At 48.7% G+C, this 20,541-nt stretch overlaps 9 protein-coding genes across 9 annotated transcripts; 5 read left to right on the top strand and 4 right to left on the bottom strand.

Annotated features, from left to right (window-relative positions):
- Positions 1 to 1,689, top strand: AKAW2_80760S (uncharacterized protein; the record flags this gene model as incomplete). The annotated part of the gene is made up of 3 exons (XM_041681816.1): positions 1 to 367; positions 425 to 1,305; positions 1,363 to 1,689. 3 exons carry the CDS (start codon positions 1 to 3, stop codon positions 1,687 to 1,689), a joined length of 1,575 nt encoding a protein of 524 aa, XP_041548721.1.
- Positions 1,690 to 2,202: 513 nt separating this feature from the next.
- AKAW2_80761S (uncharacterized protein) lies at positions 2,203 to 4,358 on the top strand (the record flags this gene model as incomplete). Its single annotated transcript, XM_041681817.1, has 5 exons — positions 2,203 to 2,363; positions 2,412 to 3,077; positions 3,131 to 3,346; positions 3,405 to 3,697; positions 3,754 to 4,358. 5 exons carry the CDS (start codon positions 2,203 to 2,205, stop codon positions 4,356 to 4,358), a joined length of 1,941 nt encoding a protein of 646 aa, XP_041548722.1.
- Positions 4,359 to 6,688: 2,330 nt separating this feature from the next.
- Positions 6,689 to 8,206, bottom strand: AKAW2_80762A (uncharacterized protein; the record flags this gene model as incomplete). Its single annotated transcript, XM_041681818.1, has 3 exons — positions 6,689 to 7,605; positions 7,662 to 7,968; positions 8,030 to 8,206. The coding sequence occupies 3 exons, from the start codon at positions 8,204 to 8,206 to the stop codon at positions 6,689 to 6,691; spliced, it is 1,401 nt and encodes a 466-aa protein (XP_041548723.1).
- A 994-nt stretch (positions 8,207 to 9,200) lies between these two features.
- AKAW2_80763S (HET domain-containing protein) lies at positions 9,201 to 11,372 on the top strand (the record flags this gene model as incomplete). The annotated part of the gene is made up of 1 exon (XM_041681819.1): positions 9,201 to 11,372. One exon carries the CDS (start codon positions 9,201 to 9,203, stop codon positions 11,370 to 11,372), a length of 2,172 nt encoding a protein of 723 aa, XP_041548724.1.
- Positions 11,373 to 11,729: 357 nt separating this feature from the next.
- Positions 11,730 to 13,046, bottom strand: AKAW2_80764A (uncharacterized protein; the record flags this gene model as incomplete). The annotated part of the gene is made up of 2 exons (XM_041681820.1): positions 11,730 to 12,819; positions 12,973 to 13,046. The coding sequence occupies 2 exons, from the start codon at positions 13,044 to 13,046 to the stop codon at positions 11,730 to 11,732; spliced, it is 1,164 nt and encodes a 387-aa protein (XP_041548725.1).
- A 1,597-nt stretch (positions 13,047 to 14,643) lies between these two features.
- On the bottom strand, positions 14,644 to 16,613 carry AKAW2_80765A (Zn(II)2Cys6 transcription factor; the record flags this gene model as incomplete). Its single annotated transcript, XM_041681821.1, has 4 exons — positions 14,644 to 15,579; positions 15,673 to 15,816; positions 15,871 to 16,410; positions 16,554 to 16,613. The coding sequence occupies 4 exons, from the start codon at positions 16,611 to 16,613 to the stop codon at positions 14,644 to 14,646; spliced, it is 1,680 nt and encodes a 559-aa protein (XP_041548726.1).
- A 278-nt stretch (positions 16,614 to 16,891) lies between these two features.
- Positions 16,892 to 17,739, top strand: AKAW2_80766S (uncharacterized protein; the record flags this gene model as incomplete). Its single annotated transcript, XM_041681823.1, has 5 exons — positions 16,892 to 17,048; positions 17,097 to 17,148; positions 17,204 to 17,304; positions 17,360 to 17,511; positions 17,560 to 17,739. 5 exons carry the CDS (start codon positions 16,892 to 16,894, stop codon positions 17,737 to 17,739), a joined length of 642 nt encoding a protein of 213 aa, XP_041548727.1.
- A 635-nt stretch (positions 17,740 to 18,374) lies between these two features.
- AKAW2_80767S (uncharacterized protein) lies at positions 18,375 to 18,872 on the top strand (the record flags this gene model as incomplete). Its single annotated transcript, XM_041681824.1, has 1 exon — positions 18,375 to 18,872. One exon carries the CDS (start codon positions 18,375 to 18,377, stop codon positions 18,870 to 18,872), a length of 498 nt encoding a protein of 165 aa, XP_041548728.1.
- A 424-nt stretch (positions 18,873 to 19,296) lies between these two features.
- On the bottom strand, positions 19,297 to 20,500 carry AKAW2_80768A (uncharacterized protein; the record flags this gene model as incomplete). The annotated part of the gene is made up of 2 exons (XM_041681825.1): positions 19,297 to 19,790; positions 19,870 to 20,500. 2 exons carry the CDS (start codon positions 20,498 to 20,500, stop codon positions 19,297 to 19,299), a joined length of 1,125 nt encoding a protein of 374 aa, XP_041548729.1.
- Between the last annotated feature and the right edge of the window lie 41 nt (positions 20,501 to 20,541).

Consider the following 20,541-nt stretch of genomic DNA (forward strand, 5'->3'; position numbering starts at 1 on the left):
ATGGCAACTTTGCGTCAGTATATCAGTCTCCGAGATGCCGTGAGGGCGGACATCGCCAGGGTTCACTCCCACTCCGACAGCTCTTCGGGAATATCGACCTCCGAAGAGAAGGCATCCGCCCTTCTTCCTGGGGTGCAAATCTCCCGTCCGGACGAGCAAAATGGCTCTGTTACCTTTTTGGTTGGCTGGAAAGGCGGCGACCCTCACAATCCCCAAAACTGGAGCCGCCCCAAGAAATGGTTCTGCACGGTAGCAACCTGTCTGATCGCCTTGGCCATTACCATACCCGGTACCATAGACGCTCCGATTTCTGATGCCTTTAATGAACACTATGGCGTGGGTGCAATTGCGGGGTCGATGACCACCGGTAAGTCGACCTTATGAACGCTCAAAAATGCCAGGCTGATAAGTTTTTCCCGAGCAGGTATGTATCTAATAGGCGTGGGCTTTGGCTCGCTGTTTGTCGGTCCTATTTCGGAAACCTTTGGCCGCAATTTTGTTTACTTCACCAATTTGGCTATTTTCATGCTCTTCGTCATGGGAAAGGCACTAGCTCCTAATTACGGAGCTGCTATTGTCTTTCGCTTTCTAACCGGTTTCTTTGGTGCCGCCCCGATGACCGTTGCGGGTGGCACGGTGGGTGATCTTTGGAGCCCTCTCGAGCTCACGTTTAGCCTACCATTTGTAACTTTGGCGTCGTACTCTGGGCCTATCCTTGGCCCTATAATTGGAGCTTATATTCCAAAATCTGCATTCATCTGGGTTGACTGGATCTCACTCATCATCGCCGGAGCAGTCCTCATATTCGTGGCCAAATTCCAGCCAGAAACCTACGGCCCGTTGCTACTGCAATGGAGAGCCAAACATCTTCGAGATGAGACAGGGGATTGTCGCTACCAGGTCGATGAGTATGCATCTGCCAGCTCTCTCGGTCGTCGTCTTCTTGTCAATGTCTACCGTCCATTTCAGATGACTTACACGGAGCCAATCATCCTGGTTTTCTCCTTCTACCTGGTCCTCTTATACATTGTATTGTTCACCTTTCTGAACGGGTTTCCCTTCATCTTCTCCGACACTTACGGAATCTCCACCTCCCTCACTTACGTCATCTTCGTGTCCATGCTGGCGGGAGACGCCGTTGCCCTCGTGCTCATACCGATCCTCTATCGTTGGACCAAGCAGGCGGCGGCTAGGGCTGCAGCCGAAGGAAAAGCCCTACAGGCGGAGGTATCGCTCTATTGGGCAATGGTTGGGGGCTCGATTTTAATGCCAATCTCCTTGTTCTGGATGGGATGGACTTGCTATGTAAGTCGTCACTGGCTCGCTCTGCGCAACCCCAACATTACTGACAGCAGAACACAGCCCGGTGTCAGCATCTGGTCACCAATTCTTAGCACGTTCGTTTTCGGCTACTCTCTCGTCACCATCTTCACTGCGACGTACCTCTACATCTGTTTCGTGTACACAACCTATGCCGGTTCCGCCCTCGCCTTCGTTTCGTTCAGCCGATACGTTATCTCGGGCGCGTTACTACCCGCATCCGTGCCGATGTACCAACATATGACTCCACACTGGGTGCTCACCATGGTGGGTATCTTGGCTACCATCATGGCTCCTGTGCCATTCTTACTCTACCGCTATGGCCACCAGATTCGGGCCATGAGCAAACACGTCCAGAATAAGGCTTAAGCTACTGGCGCGATGGTGTTACACAGATGACAAGCACCCAGTGAGGTCCCGTTAGACATAGAGTATGTGGTATAATGGATAGATCCTGTCTTTATGAACTTTTCTATTCTTTTATGGATCTGAAACTTAACTGTAGCAGATCTGTGGCCTATGCTGAATGGTGATTCTGCGATACTTGTATTGATAATGACGAATGATGGACGCCTTTTCTTCCTTCTAAGAACTCAGCATCACAATACAGGACTGACTAGCCACTACTTCGAAGCCTTGGACTGCAAGAAGCCCGCTTTTATCTGTCTCACATTGAAAATAGATGCCTGATATTCAAGGCGCTAGCGTCATCCACTAGCGCCTGGGCACACGGCCCTCCTTTGCGCTTTCTCACTCTCTCACTTATTCAATCTCACTGACTTTCCTAATGTCTCCCATTACCTTGCTTTGTTACCCTATGTGATTGCTGACTCTCTTGCGCAGTGAGGAGCAACGCTTTGTGGAGCGCGTTGCAGCCGGTCAATGGCCTCGACTGACCGCAGTACAGCTGCGGACTCGAGCGACACCAGGGACAATTCCCCGCAGCACGACACCTATGCCGCTCCCTACGGTCGCTCCTGCGTAGATTGCTCACAGGCCAAGTGCAAGTGCATCTACTCCAAAGCAAGCGAGAAATGCCAGAGGTGCGTATGTTGCGTACCGGTTTAGTTGCCATCATAACAAATTCATAGATGCCAACGCCTGGACAAGGAATGCCGCCAGCCTGCTACTACCCGTCGCTCGACCAAACGAAGATCAGCCGTATCTAAGAATATATCGAAGACGAACCGGCTGGAGAATAAGATAGAGGATCTGGTTGCGCTGCTCCGAGCTGGCGTACACCCCGGAAATGCTTCTACAACTTTACTCAGAGAGCTGGCGCAATTACCTGAAAACCAGAAGTCCGCCAGCAGTAATGCTGCGTCGCCACCAGGCCGATCTGACATCTCCATGAGCAGCTCGGGGCTCAACTCAGTTGATACTCGTCGAACAAATGACACAGAGTCGACGCCAGAAGCTAGCCTGTCGGACGGCGGAGGCTCGTTATCCACCGGCGCATCGGCCGAGCATGCCATGGAGCCGACAGGCATCCAGGCAGAGGAATATTTTACTATATTTCTCACTAAGATGCTACCGTACTTTCCCTGCCTGTATGTCCCGTCAGGCACTACTGCAGAGAAACTTCGTCGTGATAAACCATTTACCTGGCTTTGTATCATGGCTATCGCGTCTAAAAGCAGCGCACAACGTCGCATTCTCTTTGATCGCATCAAACACACGGTAGCGCAGAGATTGGTGCATGAATATTCATGCCGTGAACTTGATATGCTACAAGGGATTTTGTTATATCTTGGTTGGTATGTAGTCAGTCATCACGGACACTGCCTGTCGGCTGACATGCGGTGTCAAGGTCCAATCAGCAAGTCTACAACAAAGCCAACATCTATGTATTTGCACAGTTAGCAATGGGTATAGTCTACGAGATGGGTCTATTCAATCCAGAGGCGAAAGGAAAGCACATGTTGCTGTGCGTTCATCCAGAGCCTCACGAGAACCGTACGGCACCCCCGCGCCAGGTTATGGAGGAGCGCAGGGCTGTTCTGGGGTGCTTTCTACTGACATCGACGTAATGACTCCCCATGACCCCGTCTAATCATAATAAATGTTGTACTAACCTCATTCAGTATCGCGACCTTCCTTCAGCAGAGTGACTCTTTGCGTTGGACACCTCACTTGGAGGACTGTCTTCGCCTTCTTGAAGAGCAGCAAGAGTGTGCCAATGATGGTATTCTTGTGCAGCAAGTTCGACTTCAATTAGTCACGGACGGACTAAATCTGGGTAGCAGGTATGGAGGTTTATCAGGCGTTGAGTCGATGCGACCGTCGCCTTCCGTTTATCTCCGCCCAATGCAGACACAGCTGCAGTCACGCCTCCAGGAAATTATGAGAAGACACGGCTCTCACTCCAAGGGATATAGTCAGTGTTCAAGAATACATACACTACATCCGGCTTCCATTACTCATATTGGCTAGAAATCGTTCTTTTGCATCATTACAATACTTCGTTGAGTCTCTATGAGTCTGCACTCCCGAACGGTGCCATTTCATCAACTGTTAATGTGATGTACGAGCATCTCGACTACCTGTACGGTTGTCTTGACGCCACAAAGTCATGGTTCGACGTTTTTTTGAGCATACCGCCTGGGGAATACATTGGTTTCCCATTCGCCGTATTTGCTCAAATGGTCCAAAATCTGGCAACTCTCTTCCAGCTCTCAACTCTGGAGAGTCCGCTTTGGGATACGGGCAATGTTCGACGAACGGCCGATATCTTGAAGATTTTGGACACCATCGTCAGTCACATGAGTCTAGTTTCAACCATTAATGGTGTGGATGGAGGTCCTGAAGCGGATATCTTCTCTACAATAGCTCAGACATATCATGCTGTCCACGTGGGGTGGGAAACGAGGCTGAATACTGATCCTATAGGGTCATCTCTGGTCGATCCAGTCCCACCAATCCTTGACCAGACTCTTCTCAATATCCAGCCTATATCATCGGATGATTTGCCACTGATGGGGGATAATGACTGGTTAACAGATATGCTGAACACTGTGAACCAGAATGAGAGTGGATAATTCAGGTCAAAGTAAAATTGCATTCTCTACAGAGGGGCTACTGCTCGAATATGCGGTCACTGGAGTTATGTACACTAAGGTTCTGCCACTGCCTATGACCTGCACGCATGTTCATAAGCCCTGGAATTGGTCACCACCGGCAAGCCGGAACGCGCCAAGATCAACATTTTACGATTGCTAAGATTGCGACAATTACAAAGCCCTATTATGTTTCGTTGGTTCATTATCTCCTATGTACAAAATTGTACGGGGTAGCACGGATGACAACCCATATGCACTCGCTAAGCAACCAAAGTCACCCTAACCAGCCATTCTCTGCATCGCCTGGCTTCTGATTGTATTCAGTCTTCCCCGCAACGCTGCCTCTAAGGCGGGACCAACCGAATTTTCTTCCTCATATATGAGCTCATTGGGGTGACAGTATCGGTCAGCAAAACTGCCCACCAGCGTTTGTACCCTGTCCAATTCTTTCAGCACCACCTGGAGCACCATCCGTCTAGAATCACCCTTTCTCGGTTCAAAATTTCCTATTTTGATTGGATCCAATATGAGAAGTGGATATCCCGAATCCGAACCAATGTACTTGCTGTCTTCAACGATCAGGTCATACCAACCAAGGATCTTGATTATAACTTCGGCCACCAACGTAGAGAAAAAAGGTTCCACGGAGCAGTCACACTCTAGTACCACAGTAAGATTGTCAATTGCGTCATTGCTGATTTTTAAGGCTGTGTCAAGGTTGGCCGATCGAGGTGCAGTCAGATGTCGAAAACAAAAATCAAGCGGAAGGAATAGTGATCTGAGTGTGTCCAAGATCAAGCTGGTGCAGGAAGGAGGTTCCCTGGAGGAGTTAATCGGGCCACGAAGAGTTGCGGACGAGGGTTGTTGCGAAGGTGAAGTGACACCAAGTGTTGAGTCCATCGGATAGTCAGACTGCGCTGGCTGAGGTGCAGTGATGTCAAATGGAAGGTTAAGCTCGTGGTCCAAGAATTGCCAGTCACCCAGATGTTTGATGTCAGGAGAGATGAGATTTGCCGTAGATGTGAATGTATCTTCTGAGAAGCAATTTAGATGGATTTCTGATGTCGGTTCAGGATCGTAGAGCGTAGAGAGTATGTTCAGGTCTAGACCTGTTGAGCAAGGGGGAGAAATACTAGGCGAGCGATGAGAGAGTCGTGGCCGTCCTTTTGGTCGAGCAAGTCCGTAAGTGCAAGCTTGATTCCTCATCACACAACGTTCACATCGAGGATGTTGCTTTCCACAGCGCAACTTGGACTTGGCACAAGCGTCGCAGCTGTTACGGGTCTTTCGACTGCTTGTAGTGTTGGAGTTGTCGTCAGACAGACTGGGAGTTGTGGATGGAGGTGAGAGGTCAAGCATCTTGATTTGGGTAACTTTTGTTCACTTGAATGCTAAGGTGCTATCACTTTTACCTTACTGCCAGACTGTACCCCTAGCAGGGTACTTATGTCCCTCCCGTCTTGCCAACGGCTGCACAAAATGAATCGGACTTGATATCTATGTGAACGCAACTCCGATGATAACATGATGCAGTAGTATCTAAAAAGCGCGCCCTCAGGGAAAGAAATCCAATGATTGGTCCAATTCGTATGTTCAAGGCTGCGCCAAGAACCAATTCCGGGCGGAAATCGTCTACATTTGAGGCTACTGTGAATGTCGGGAATCCCCCGGAATCCCGATCGAATCCCGGCGGTCAGTGGGTTTTGGCACTGTTCACCGCTTTGTCAGGTGACTTGGAGGGCTGTGTTGTATACGGAGGTGTGTTTCAATAGTCATTAGCAGCGCTAGTAATTTTGCGGAAATACCTAATACCTTGTGCATCACATGACCATACACAAACTTTCTTTATACACACACGTGATGCTTAAGTCCTGTATAACCATTCACGTGATAAAAGTTATGTATCACGTGAAAGGTTGTGCATGCGTCTGTTACTATGCATTACAGCCAAGACTCTGTAATGTGACAGGTCATGTCAATGACTTTTGAAACACACCTCCGTACAGTATGGGTATATTTGAAGTGTAATGTGGTTATAGAAATGATAATTTAGATACCATCAGTACTATACACTACTAATTAGTGTGGAAGATTTAGAGACATGGAGGGGTAGATGCTAATGCTGTCCGGCTAATAAGTTTACGAAAATCCCGCAAGCAGTACATCAATTGTTTATATGCCAAACATGTGTATACAGAACCCAATAATCTACATACTCTAATTATTCACTTCGACCAAGTACTGAGTACAATAAAACCGATAACAAAAAATTATTTGATATATAAACCCCTCTCACCACGCCGTGATATCTAGACAGCCTGCAAAACAGCCATTCCCAACACTCCGGGCACCAACAACGCCCTCCCCATCTCTGATAGACCCGTCGGCACCACACCTCCACCACTCGACGTCGCCGTCGTAAATGTCAACGTGGCAGCAGCCGTCCCCGTCGAAGCTGCAGGAGTATACGCCGTAACACTGGCCGGCCAATCCCCGACAGCACTAGGCAACGCTGTTCCAGTGCCAATTTCCACAACCTCATCTTCACCCTCATCCTGATCATCATCATCTTTCAGCGTCGCAACCCCAACAAACTGATTATTATAATCCACAGCGACATACATCCTTCTCACAAAGGGAACACCCAACTCTGCATGGGTCCTGTAATCTGACTCCTGGGCCTGGATACCGAACTTGCACAGTCCGTCACGCGTCCAGGGGACGAAGAGCTCATCCCAGCCTACAGAGAAGGTCATATTTCCAATGATCAGGGAGATCGTGTGAAATTCAGTATCCTGGCGGGAGCAGGGGACGACGCCGTAGAATCTTGAACTGGAAATTACGCCGTCTGTGGTTATGTTCAGGTCGTTGTAGAGGGATTGGACGGTTGAGTTGGGGAGGTAGGTGATTAGTTCGTCGGTCCTGAGCATCATGGGGGTCGAGGAGGGGATGGGGTAGGTTGAAGTGTCGTTGGTATTGGTAGTTAGTTGGATGGAGTCGGCTTCGAGAGTAACAAATGGGTTGTTGGTAATGGTGTGGTCGGCAAAGGAGAAGGCTTGTAGGGGCCCGTTGAATTTGGAGGTGTTGATGCCTCCGAAGATAATGCTGGGGGTGGTGGTGTTGCCATTGTCGCCGATTAGGCTGAAGGAGGGGGAGGTGGACAGGCCGCGGTCAACGAGGATGTAGGGAAAGCTGGTGTTGACGGAGGAGAGGCCGAGGGTGCTGTCTACTTGAGTGTTAGTTGATGGGCTATGAGTGGCATGGAAGAGGGGAGGAACTGACAAGAAGTGTAGGACAAAAGGTACATGTCCAGTGGGACCTGGTCAGCTGCGTGGTCTCCAAGTGTTATGGTATCGGAGTAGGTGTAGTCGACGCCTGCATCGTGTTTCTGTGTGTAGGTGAGGTGCTGATAGGTGGATGAATCGGTAGGTTTGTAGAAGCCGAATTCCGAGCAGAGTTCATCGTCGGAACAGGTGTAGTCCTCATCGAGGGTGTATGCGGGCTCGACTCTTGAGCGCGTAAGATCAAGCAGGAAACTTAGTGACTGCGGAGGTGTTCCGATCGAGGCATTCATCCAGTAGCTGTCGCCCTGTTGATTGTTAGGGTTGTCGAGGTGGTGATATGTATGGAGATTGAAATGGCAGACTGACATATATCACTAGCGGAGCTTCTAATGTCTTGAGGCTGTCCCGCTTGACAACATGAACATCCTCAAGATGGTCAAAAGGAAAGGGAACCACGGATGAATCATCTCTCTGGCTCGATAGGGCACTGCTGCAGATGGACAGCGCCAACGTGATGGCGAGGCGCAAAGAACTTGATGGCATTGTGATGAAGTGAGATCAGACACATCTACCTTTCGGCAATTCTCTACATTCGGTCTGTTGACTGGGATTCCTCATCGATGCAGGGCCTTGCTTTTATTAAGTGGAAATCACATTTACGCCCAAATCAAGGAACCACGGGGCACACTCCGCCGCCCGCTTGGCAGCCCCAAGGCCAAGGCTCGAAGACCCTGCAAGACGAATAACGAGCTCCATATTCAGGCACATGAAGGGACTATATTTCAGGGGTCCAAGCCATGCGAATCTCGGGTGGGGGTAGGATTAGCCTTTACTGGTAGAGGTTAGGGTTGCCGAGAGTCCGGCGAATCCCAAGTTTGATTGTAGGGAATCCGATTGGCCGGAGGATTTAGCCAGAGTCTGAGGTTACATTGGGGCTCGTATTGAATCATGTTGTTCTACTTTATGCTGCACAGCTAGGTATAAGTGCTGGGTCTGTATTCCTTGGCTGTTTGATTATTTTGTTGGGTTTCTTATCATTGAATCATGCGGAAAAGCCTCATCCGTTTGAGGCTGACACTAACTGAGTATGGAACAATTCAACCCAACTGGGTTAGATCACCATAGCCGAGATCACATGATATAAGCGTCTCTCAGGCACCATATGTCAGGCATCATCTTCATCTTAGCATTTGCTGCAATTGGGCGAGGGCCTCCTTCCCCGCAGACTATAACAAGCCTGGAGTTCAATGATATGGTTCTTATGGAGATAGGTCATGATGAATCCCATAGACGGCCTATTCATCCTGTCCCGGATGACTAGGACCCTCGTCGCTTTGCTGACCTTGACCAAGAAGAGGATGAGGCTGAGCAGAGTGGCTTGTCTCGTGTTTATCGCTTAACGCCCGACTGGCGTGATGAGAAAATCTTCTGTTGGAGCGGGGCAGCGGGCACTGATGCTGTCAATCAATTTTCAGTAGGTGCTACTGCTAATCCTAATCCTACCCTAGGAGCCCCAAGCTCAGGTGTATTACCGAAAATGTCTTTTACCTCTGATCCAGATGCAGACCCAAACCAGACTTGTCCACACGTGGTTCTGCGGAAAAGGGCGGATTATATCGGAATCGAGAATACCCCCATTGCAACCTTTCTGATCAATGCGTCTATCTGTTTAGACTGTAATCTGGTGTTGCAAGTCATTGAAGCTGTCAAGCCGGGCTGGGTAAAAAAGAACGCTTACCTCGGTCTAGTTGACTACCAGCGGGCGAAATCAGAGGACGACTGGTTTACTATAGTACCTCAATTTACCCTGCATCTGCAGCAGCCCGAAGGAAGGGAAGATGCTGACTTGGACCAACCTACAACCTTCCACTTTCTCAAACGTGCTGCCACTGCACGTTACGAAGCGCAATTTTTCGATTGGCATACTGGCAAGAGCCCCGAATATACGGGGAAATTTCTCGCTCAGTCTCTTGAGGTGACGCATGATTCAGGCTCACCAGCAGCTTTTGAACGAGCTCGTCACTGGTTGTCATACTGTGACGAGCATGACGAAGCTTGTAAGCCCCCGAACCCTGATTACAAACCGCGGCGTCTTATCAATGTCGGCTCGTTGAATGGGATACGCGAGCCATTCCTCTTCGAACCTGTCGAGCCGGTACGCTACGCATGCCTTAGCTACTGCTGGGGAAAGGATCTTGATCAAGTCTTGACCACAACAACCCATAACCTGGAGTCGCACTATCAAGCTATCGAACTCACCACGTTACCACTCGCCCTTCAAGATGCCATTACTGTCTGCCGAAGCCTTGAGATACCTAATCTATGGGTCGACTCTCTGTGCATCGTCCAAGATGATCGAATTTCCTGGTTACACGATGCATCTGCAATGCACGATATCTATCTCAACTCGTACCTTACCATCTCAGTCATGGAACCCAATTCATGCAAAATGCGATTCCTCGGCAAACAGCGCTTCGGTGATCCTACTTGGCAACAACTCCTTTGCACTACCCGCCCCGACACCGCCCCTCCTTTGGACCTGTTAATACGCCCCGGAAAGTTCTACCCCAGATCATATCGAGACCGATCATCTCTCGATACAAGAGGATGGTGCTTACAAGAATCCGTCCTACCGAACCGCAGACTCTGCTACGATGGCAACGAAATGATCTGGGAGTGCCTCTGTCGCCAGCTCTGTGAATGCGGACACGCAGTGGCACCCCAAGTACCACGACACACGACGCTCGATTACGGCAAGCTCGGGGCTTCCATCAAAACCGAAATCCTGAAGACGAAAGTCCGATCCGAGAGACAAGGATATCCAGAGTGGCATCGGTCTTCGCTGGGCTCACGGTTATGGCTTGAGCCTCACCAGGCACCATACCAGAGATGGAGAGATCTTGTCTCGGATTATTCCCACAGGTCACTCACTAAGAAGCATGACCGGTTACGAGCTATTTCTGGCCTGGCGAAAATGGTGGGGAATCATATGCGGCAAGGGTCCGAAGCAGCGGTTGAGTATCTGGCTGGTCTTTGGAAGAAAGAGATTCCGTTTGATCTGTCGTGGGAGGTTGAGCCCCCTAATGAAGGTGCGGAGATACCGGAAAGCGGGACCGTGAACGCGAATGAAGCTGCATACTATATTCCGACCTGGTCGTGGGCATCTGTGGGAAGACCTGTCACCTATCGATTTGACCTTCCCTTGGAGATATGGAAATATGAGCCCGTGGCCGTTGATCAGTGCATCGTCGAGCGAGTTCACTGTCAACATGAGCTACTGGAGGACTCTATGAGTGCTGTTACAGACGGTTCTATTGTTTTGACGAGCGCCTTTGCGCCAGTAAAATTGATACGCCTTGAGGAACTACCAGAAAAGCAGAAAGGGCAAGTCATTTATGAAGACGAAGTCCGATATTATACCTTCGTGCAGTGCTCAGATGGACAGAAGGTAAGTGTGACCCTCGATAAGCCGGAGGTGCACAATGCAGACGAATCATATTACTGCCTCCGGTTATTTTCTTGGGTGTCTGAACGGAATCAGAGGATGGGCCCGGAAACGTGGTTCCTCATATTAGTGCCATCGACGCACAAACCAGGTGCTTTTGAGAGAAGGGGCGTTGGTCTGTGGGATAGATTGCTAGCAGGTACGGATAGCAGGTCGTGTCCTATCTTTGAGGGGGGTGAAATTGCTACGGTGGAGATTGTTTAGAGGAGATTGATGCTTGCCTGGGCTTGGGTAGAGATATGGTACATTTGTAACAGATGATCTACACTAGTTTGGCTCTGGGTTGTATAGTCGGCTGGACCGTATGGCGGGCTCATACTGGCTATAGCAATGATGCTTAAGATTGACAGTAGAAGAATGAGAATACGAGAATACTACAGCCTAGTGTGGCTATGGCGGGATATCTACAGGATCCATGTTGCATAATATCTCATGGCAATTGGACATCGCATTTATAATCGTCACAAATCTGACTGCATCTTACTCATCCCCAACACCCATCACTTCATCGCACACCCCTCAAGCCAATACCAACTCCCCATTTCATCCATCACAACTAAATCAAGGCTCCAAAAGAGTTAACTTCTCCGGCTGCTGCAACAACAACAACGGCCCAGCAAGTACACTGTCCTCCGTCGGCGCCCCAGCCTCATCAGCCACAGCGAGAGCAATAATACCCGCTCCCTTATCAAATACCCCCGGAATAACCGTCTCATTAGTTTTGATATCAAACGGCACACTAATATTCAGCACCCCATGAAAAAACACCGCATAGTAATCCCCTCCCTCCGTAAACCCAGGATCATTACTAAATTCCAACTGAATCTTCGATCCGGGATGCCCAGTAGTAGTATTCGTCACAAAACCAATCTCCGGCAAATTCTGATTCGGGTACGGATACTCCGGGTTCTCTGAAGGACAACTCCCCGACACGACGAAGGAATCCGTCAACGCCAGGATTTGGTTCGCGTACGGGTACACCGTATCCGCAGGTCCAGCGAAGGGACTCACATCCCAGATATCAATGAGGGACCAGACGTTGTGACGGGTCTCGACCTCGGCAACGGCGACGAGTGCGGAGCTGGTATCAATTGTGTTGGATTCACGGACGAGGCCAGTCAGGAAAGCCATGCTGTTGACTTCGATATAGACTTGAAGGGCGAGGAAGGTTTCTGGGTCGTTGTCGAAGCCGAAGCTGTAGTTGCAGGGGCCTGGTTTCAGGGATGTAGAGGAGATTTCGTCTTGGAAGATGCGGATGTGGCCGGCTTCGTTGTCGCGGATTTCGGCGATGCGGTCGTAGGTGTTATTTGGGTAGCCAAGGTCACTGAAGGAGGAGGGGGTGAAGGCTTCGACGCCTTGTTGGTAGAAGGAATAGATGATCCATTCGGCGCTGAGGAGGTTTTGGAAGAGGAGGTCGTCGGGACCGGCGGGGCCGGAGGTTGTTGCTGGGATGACTCGGGTGTAGTTGGCTGGGATGGGGGTGGGCTTGCCGGTGTATGTTGCGAAGAGGGGGGATTCGCCGGGGATGGGGTTGGAGTCGAGCTTGGGGGATCTGGCTTTGGGGAGGGCTAGAGTTAGCCCTATGAGAGAGGCTAGGCAGAGGATTTTGTGGGAGAGCATCTTAAATGTGAAGTTGAAGCTACCGGGTCTCCTGTGTCTTCTCAGCTGAGCTTCTAAACGAGATTTGAATGCTTCAGATGGGCAATGTAGAATTCGATTGAATGATTGAGATGAGCAGCGATATTTATATTTTCTCTGCCCAACTCATTGATCTTATATAACTGCAACTCGGACAAGTACTGACATCAGACGCATTGACAGCGCTGAGCTGCGCCTCTCTGAGCTTCTGTGCCCGAACCATGATTCTCTGCAGTGCATCTAATAGGATAAATGTGTCGCACGTAGCCGTATCCCGATGCAGTCATATTCCGATGTCCCCATCAGGTCGAAAGTCGATCAATCGTAGCAGCATCTTATATGCAGATGAAGCTAACCCTAATCCGGAAAGTGATTCGTAGGCACGACTAGAATTTCCCGATGCGGTAACGCGGAGTAGCCGGCAGCTCAAAAAGCCAAAGAAAACGAAGCCTTGCAACGTGGACTCAGCCCCACGTCAATTAGGCATCGCCCATAATAATAGAAAAAGGGCCGCGCTCATACAAGCATTTTGGTACGTAGCTTGGCATTAGTCGAGAACTGAGTTTTAACGTATCACACGGAGAATTCCTCCGATCCGATGCTGTTGCCTTGTCCTTGTAGGGCCATGTCTCAGGCCACCGAGCGAGGTTACTTGCCAAAAGCGGTAATGTGTTTCGTACGGGCATACGAGACTTTAAAGTCTTTCATGAAAGAGAAGTCTTCAGGGTAAACTTTCTTGGATGGCTTGTCTATAAAGGCCGCATCCGGCCGTGCTGTAGCTCGGAGCTTTGATGATACAAAATTTGATTCATTCAAGTCACTGGGAAGATAAAGAAAGGGAAAATCATCGTGTCATTCTGTCCGCGTCTTAGTCGGATCAATACCAAGAATGACTGTCGTCACAGAAAAAGGTGTTGCGATTGCCGAGTTAATCGTCTATATGGGCCATCAGCCGAAGGCTCCCAAGCCACTTCACTATTTCAAAGATTGAGTTCCTTCAGCATTGTCGCAACGAAGATGTAAGAACCAATACTTGATCCGGGGAAGTTTTGAAGCTGACACAGTTGAATTTAGTCTAGGAATCTATAACAAGAAAGCAACCGCTATCTCTTGTCGCAGCAAAGTAGTTCAGTTACTCCATATCCCAGCCCTTATTGCGTTGATTCTTTCGATCATCGGCGGAATAAATCAATACTCGTCGAACAAATCGGGCCATTCTGAAGGACAAAACGAAACCAGAGCTGGAATCATACTGTTCCTCGCAATATATATCGTGCTTTGCATCCTGTGGTCGACAACAGCCAGGGACCTCCCTCGGATGACACCAAGCCAAAAGCGTATCGTCGGCGTGGTTCTGTCAGCGTTACCGTTGATCGCTTGTCGTCTGCTGTACAGTTTTATCACCGATTTCAGCCATGACCGTCAATTTTCCTTGGTCGATGGAAATGTGACTATCCGGCTTTGCATGGCCACTATTGAGGAATTCCTTGTGGTTCTGATGTACACCGTGCTGGGCGTGTTTACTCCTCGTTCTGAAGTCGCAGCGAACAGGACAGATTCAATATCTCAGAGACCGTCATATCAGTCCGGGAATATGCAGTTCCATACTTCGCCTCTTGATCCTCGCAATGCTCATAGCCTTGGCGGGTGCGAGCCAGTTTAGCCGAATGCAACGGCTCCCGGTAGTCGCGTCTACCATGTCGCGAGAAATGAGGCAAACAAAAGTCTGGAAGTCGAGAGTTTGATTATAATGTTGATTTTTTGCCATATTACATTCAAACGCATTTGTTGTTTGGGAAGTCGAAGAGTCGAAAAACTTTTTTATGCCTGAATAATACTAAGTCAGTGTAGAGAAGCGGAAGGCGTTGTCATCTGCCTGTAGAGCTCTGGCTTCGTTCCCTACTGCCCCCTCCTGGTCGTCTTGTTCCGGTGAAGAATACTCCGGAGATAGCCAGGCCCGCGTGCTCTCGCCCTCTTGTACCAGTTGTGCCATCGCTAACGCCTGGTTGATTCCCATAGAACGGCCAATTTTGTTTAAACAATCTATGATCCAAGCTCGAAGTTCCTTGGACGCATAGCCAGAATCTGCAGCAATCAACAAAGGCCACATTAAGGCAAACCCACCGGCCGCTGGAACTACAAATGGAGGCGCATGATGCCTATCTGCGTCTGAAGAGCTTCGAAAGGTTGGATGATTGGACGTTTTGTCGACATGGTTGTCATCCACCACTGATCCGAGATGAAATGGTACACTTGCGCAAATATCCTCAACTAATTGACGGGATATTTCCTGGCATTGTCGCAATAAATGATGATGCGCCTCTTTTTTGTTGTCGAGCAAGGGTGTGTTCATGGCTTTGATTGCTTCAACAATCAAGTCCAGGAGTACCAGCCTGGCAGATCGATAGTTGTTCCAGAAGCTACTCACGGTAATATCTCGGTAAGTGTGATATTGGACTCCCCAAACAGTGTTAACCATAGACATTCTGTGAGCTAGGGCAGCGTTGACAGTCCTGTAGCCCATTGAAGCAGGTATATCGGACATTATCGATTGGAGCTGTGCGTCTAATTCCAAGGCACAACGCACAATGTCCGAAGGGCAGCTTATTGTACCCTCCTGGATGTCTGCACAGAGATCCCCGAGTGGAATTGTTATGCCACTGAGTCGATCGATGATTGCATCATCTTTATTCAGTCGGTATTTTGCTGCTTCTTGACTGAGACTACGAATGATTGCCGAGGTATGCTTTTGCCGATACACATGACTGAGCACCTAGATAGCTTCTGATTAGTATCTTCTCCGAATAGGCTTTATATCTGTCCCATTGAAAGAGATATAGCTGAGAATCGGACTAGGTTAACTCACTATCTGGGTACGTAACTGACTGAATAGCGCCAATCCTTCCGGTCGAGATAATTGCTCTCGACCCCTGGTCTCAATCAAAATTGCCGCGCCATCTAAGTGCTTTATCCATCTTGTCATAAAGAGGTCATCGCCGCAGGTCAATACCTGGGAGGAATCTCGTTAACATAAGCCACGTTGCTACTCAGGTGAATCTCTCACTTCAAACATGCTCAATAGCACCACTGTTGCTAAAGTTTCATCCCTCGTACGCAAATGCGCGTTACCGAGAGAGTTATTAGTTTGCGACAACGCAGTCATATAGTGTTTACGGGCTGTATACATCATCTGGGGAGACCTATGGATATTGGACAAGGCCGCCAGACCAGCAGCCGTAAGAGCATCGTTCACAGCGGAGCTCTCCAGGTGGTTTGTTAAGGACGAAAGGTACGGCATATACGCCCCTAGATCACCCTTGGCAATGTAATTCACAAAGATATATCCCTTCGCCAGTTCTGCGGTTGGATGCGATAGGCTTGAGGAAGGTGAAGGCGAGTAAGTCAGCATTTGGTTGCTGTTACCCTTGACGGTCCGCTTTTGTCGCTTGCTAATTTCTTTGGATTCCTTTTCGGCTTTGAGTTGTGCCTTGCGAATAACATCACGACTTTGGTCACGAAAGGTATACTCCAAAGCAGATCGATACCCGGGACAGTCAACTTTGGCCCGAATGCACTGGGAGCATGCTGGTTTGCCCCAATCGCACTATTGGATTGCAGTTTTTGTTTAGCTTATTTCAATATTTGGACCATTCACTCTGCCCCTCTCGGCGTCTGCCAATGTACATGATGGCTAATCACATAGATGGTAAAGTAGAATAAATCAAAAAATTAGAGACACGCCGGTACCTTCAAGCGCCGCGGGCGACAGCGTTCGCAGGCTAGACTTGGCTTCCCGCTGTAAACCATCCTCGTGAGATGCTAAACTGAGTGTCTGTGTGCATGAAACTGTAGGAAATCGATGTGAGGTTACTACCTCCCTTAGGGAGCCTAGAAAGACTAAGATTTCCGATAAATGAATTGAGTTGTAGGATAAAGTCAAAGAGGAGATACAGTGAGTATGGCTGATGCCTAAGATGAGAGTCAAGCATTTCACGTGACAGAGCTTATCCAGTCTTAGTACCACGTGCCGGCAACCCAAAACAGTATCTAAGGCCGACACTATCCAGGGATGAGACCTTCAATCAATGGTGCACAATGTAGACATGCAGCCTTCAAGGCTATCATTCTTTCTCGTTACCAGTAGGACTGTGCCACGCGTTGTCAGACACCATTTTACTACCTACACAGCCATATGCTCTGGAACCAAGCCAGTGCTGGTCAGGCTCCTGGAAGATGGCTCAGGTAACCTCTCTTTGCCTTCATAGTGCGCATACAGCTAATGGAGAATAGAAGTACACATGAATAACGATGAAATTTTCAGATACCAGCGGTACAAATGGTTGTACGTATCTCACAAACTGTGCACTGGCTGTATGGAATCTCATTGTTCTATTTAGGAGTGGAGATTGCAAACACCTAGCCGCAAGGTACCGTGACTTCAACCTAGATAATCTTCTTGAAGCAGCCGTTCAAGCGACCGGCCGCAACGGAACACAATGTGAGCTTCACATTACCTGCTGGCATCGTATTCATATTCTAACCGCGCGAAATAGGTGTGAAGGTATTGAAATGCTTGGAAGGACAATACAATAAGGCATTTGTCTTAACCATGAATAATGGCGAGGAACTAGTTGCCAGGTTACCAAACCCGAACGCAGGCCCTCCTTTCTATACAACAGCTTCTGAAGTGGCAACTCGCCATTTCGTATGTAGCCTTCCATTTGCTTTCAAACAAGATACTGACGGACCCCAGGCTCGGGAGGTCTTGGGGATCCCAGTCCCACGTATTTATGCCTGGTCAGCGGATTCATCAAGTTCGATAAAGCCGAATATATTATCGAGGCGAAGGCCGAAGGACATTCCCTTGGGAGCCTGTGGGGCCGAATGTCCAGGTCGTCACAATTTGGAATCATTGACCAAATTGTTGAAATAGAGAGGAAACTGGCATCTGTATCGTTCCACATGCAAGGGTGCCTTTACTACACGCCCGACCTCAAATCGAAAGTTCCTGATGTTAAAGGCCTTGATATTATGCTTAGCATATCGCCAGGGCTGAAGATAGAGGATTGCAGGCAGCTGTCCTGCTTCGGAATTGGACCATCTAATGACCGAAATTTATGGAATGGCGAAAGACATTCGATGAAACTGGATAGAGGACCATGTAAGACATGGACTTATCTTCCAAAGAGGTAGAACCTCTCTTTCGATATCAACTCTACTGACAACCGACCAGGGACCAACCCTATCCATTACGTGACTGCTCTTGGAAGTAACGAACTGAACTGGGCAAGATGCCATGCAAAGCCAAGAATGAACTACTACCGGTCAACAGAGACTCCAGGAAATTCCAACGAGTACCTGGCTCTTCTCCAGCGCTATCTCGACATTGCCCCACACCTAGTACCAAAGCAGCCCTGCTCTGAATATGACAACATTAATACGCTGTCACATCCAGACTTCCACCTCGACAATATATTCATCGACCCAGAAACACACCGGATCACTTCCATCATAGACTGACAACTCGCAGCCATAACGCCATCATTTTTACAACATCCTCACCCGCAAATGCTGGAACTCTCACTTAGCCCAGGCAGCGAAGAACAAAGAAGCAGGGAAAAGGAGCTACTCGAATACTACTACAAAGTAACAGAAAAGTTGAATCCATCCCGAGCTGAGGCATTCAACGACCCATATCTATCGACACGAGTCACCCCCATTAATCTGATATCTGGATGTTGGGAACGCGAGGACACTTTCTCACTGCGTGAGTCTTTGATCAAGGTTGCCGCATACTGGGACCAACTCCGGCAAGACGACGCACCATGCCCGGCTGACTTTAATGTCTATGAGCTAGCTGAACATGAATGCGAAAGGGAATTAATTGGGGGGCTTTTAAACATCGTTCAGCAGTTAGAAGAAGGACTTATTCCGATCGGAGGGATGGTCCGACCGGAGGAGTATGAGCATGCCAAGATGGTGAGTGAGTACTTTAAGAGCGAGTTTATCAATTTAGCTGAGGGAGATCAACAACGGGAACTGCATGAAAAGGTATGGCCTTATTAGGGTTGAATTTGTGGATTTACGATGGTGTTGTCATGTTAGTTGGTCAGAATTGGTGGGATGTTTGTTTTAAGTGCAGACTGAATCTGCTGTGGTTTAGACCACGAAGACGGTAATAGAGCCGCATCATTAGGTGAAGCATCTTTTTTTTTCGGGCGACAATTTTATGATATTGACAGAAACTGAGGGGCTAGAGAGATATATCGAAATATGCCTACTATATGAGCAAAAGAATCCGAAGGAAGTGGGCTGCTGAAAATCACACTCTCCGGACCTAGACAATACTACCGCGATCATTACAGGGCATTCAAAAGGGATATCCCCTACCACCAGATTCCACGAGGATGTAGTATTGGGCTAGTCTGCCTTACGAATATAGCAATGCTGGGCACTTCAGCCGCCGTCTTTCTCATGGCTGAAAAGAAATCTACCGATCACCGTAAGGCCACGGCCGCGATTTATTCAAAACACGCATCTCGTCAATACGCCATCGATCCCACATCACATACAGCCACGACCGCAAATTTTGCGCATTGCGAGCAGCAAAAAAGTGTTTCCGCGGGTTCCATTGATTGGCCCATCGCCATATATCTTCTGGCCCACTGTCTGGGTCACGGAACCATGGCCGAGGAATGTACTTTTCTTCGTCCTCGGGATTAAAATCATCGAGATTAGGCGTTTCCTTCCGCCCGAGCAAACGAGTCATGTCATTGATGAAGGAGTGGAACACCATACCGTCGAGTCGTGTTACACGTATGACTTGCGCAATCTGTTGTAAGTCCGTGTCCTTCTCCAGCGCGAATCGTCGAATATGAGTAAGGCCGCGAAACAAGTGAGACTCTACGTATGATTGAAAGATCCACGAAGTAAATTGGGGTATAGGCTCTGGCCAATTGGATCTGAGTTTGGGGTCCAAAAGAACTAGGATTTGTTTTCTCAGAGTCAGTTCTGATAGAATAATGTCATCGGAAAAAAATAGAAGAAGAAAGATGAAACATACCTGGGAGGATGAAATTTTTATATAGGGACTCGGAAACGCAGACTAATTGTTCGTTTTCCCATGGTGCAAAGTTATCGATATATAGTTTGCCGGTGTCATATCTCAGTGCATATTTCCAGAACGGGTACAAATTGCAAAATGTTTCAAATCGATACAGACTTCGACTAATCCGGTTTCTCTCCAATTTGGTTGGCGGAACAACTTGGGTGTCATTCCAGTAGGTGTAGGTAGACAAGAATTTTGTCACTATATGGTCGACAAAGTACTGCACGGTCCCGTCAAATCGGCCTATCGAGCGAGCCTGAGAGAGTTTCCATTCCATAGAGTCGACGAAGTGGTGTTGGTCGCGGGCAAAGTATGACGTAAAGAACTTTTCTGCCTGGTCGATGGACCAGTCCTGGGTTTTGCTGGATGCGTGAGTTGCTAAGACATCATGCAGAAGATCAGCGTCGAATTGGCGTAGCACGACTGAACGCACGATAAACTCTTCTGCTCCTTTGAAGGCGTTATACAGGCATGGTCCGGTCATGACGGCGGCCTCCAGGGTTTTGATGTCTGGCGCGGCAGCGAGGATCGCTTGAAGGAGCTCGACGGGCAGCTCTTCAAGCGGTCTACCTGAGCCCTGTGCCATTTTGAGTTTCGACGTAGTTTTTGACGCTCGTTGTTAGAGTC

Source organism: Aspergillus luchuensis, chromosome 8, assembly GCF_016861625.1.
Source record: "Aspergillus luchuensis IFO 4308 DNA, chromosome 8, nearly complete sequence".
NCBI lineage: Eukaryota > Fungi > Ascomycota > Eurotiomycetes > Eurotiales > Aspergillaceae > Aspergillus > Aspergillus luchuensis.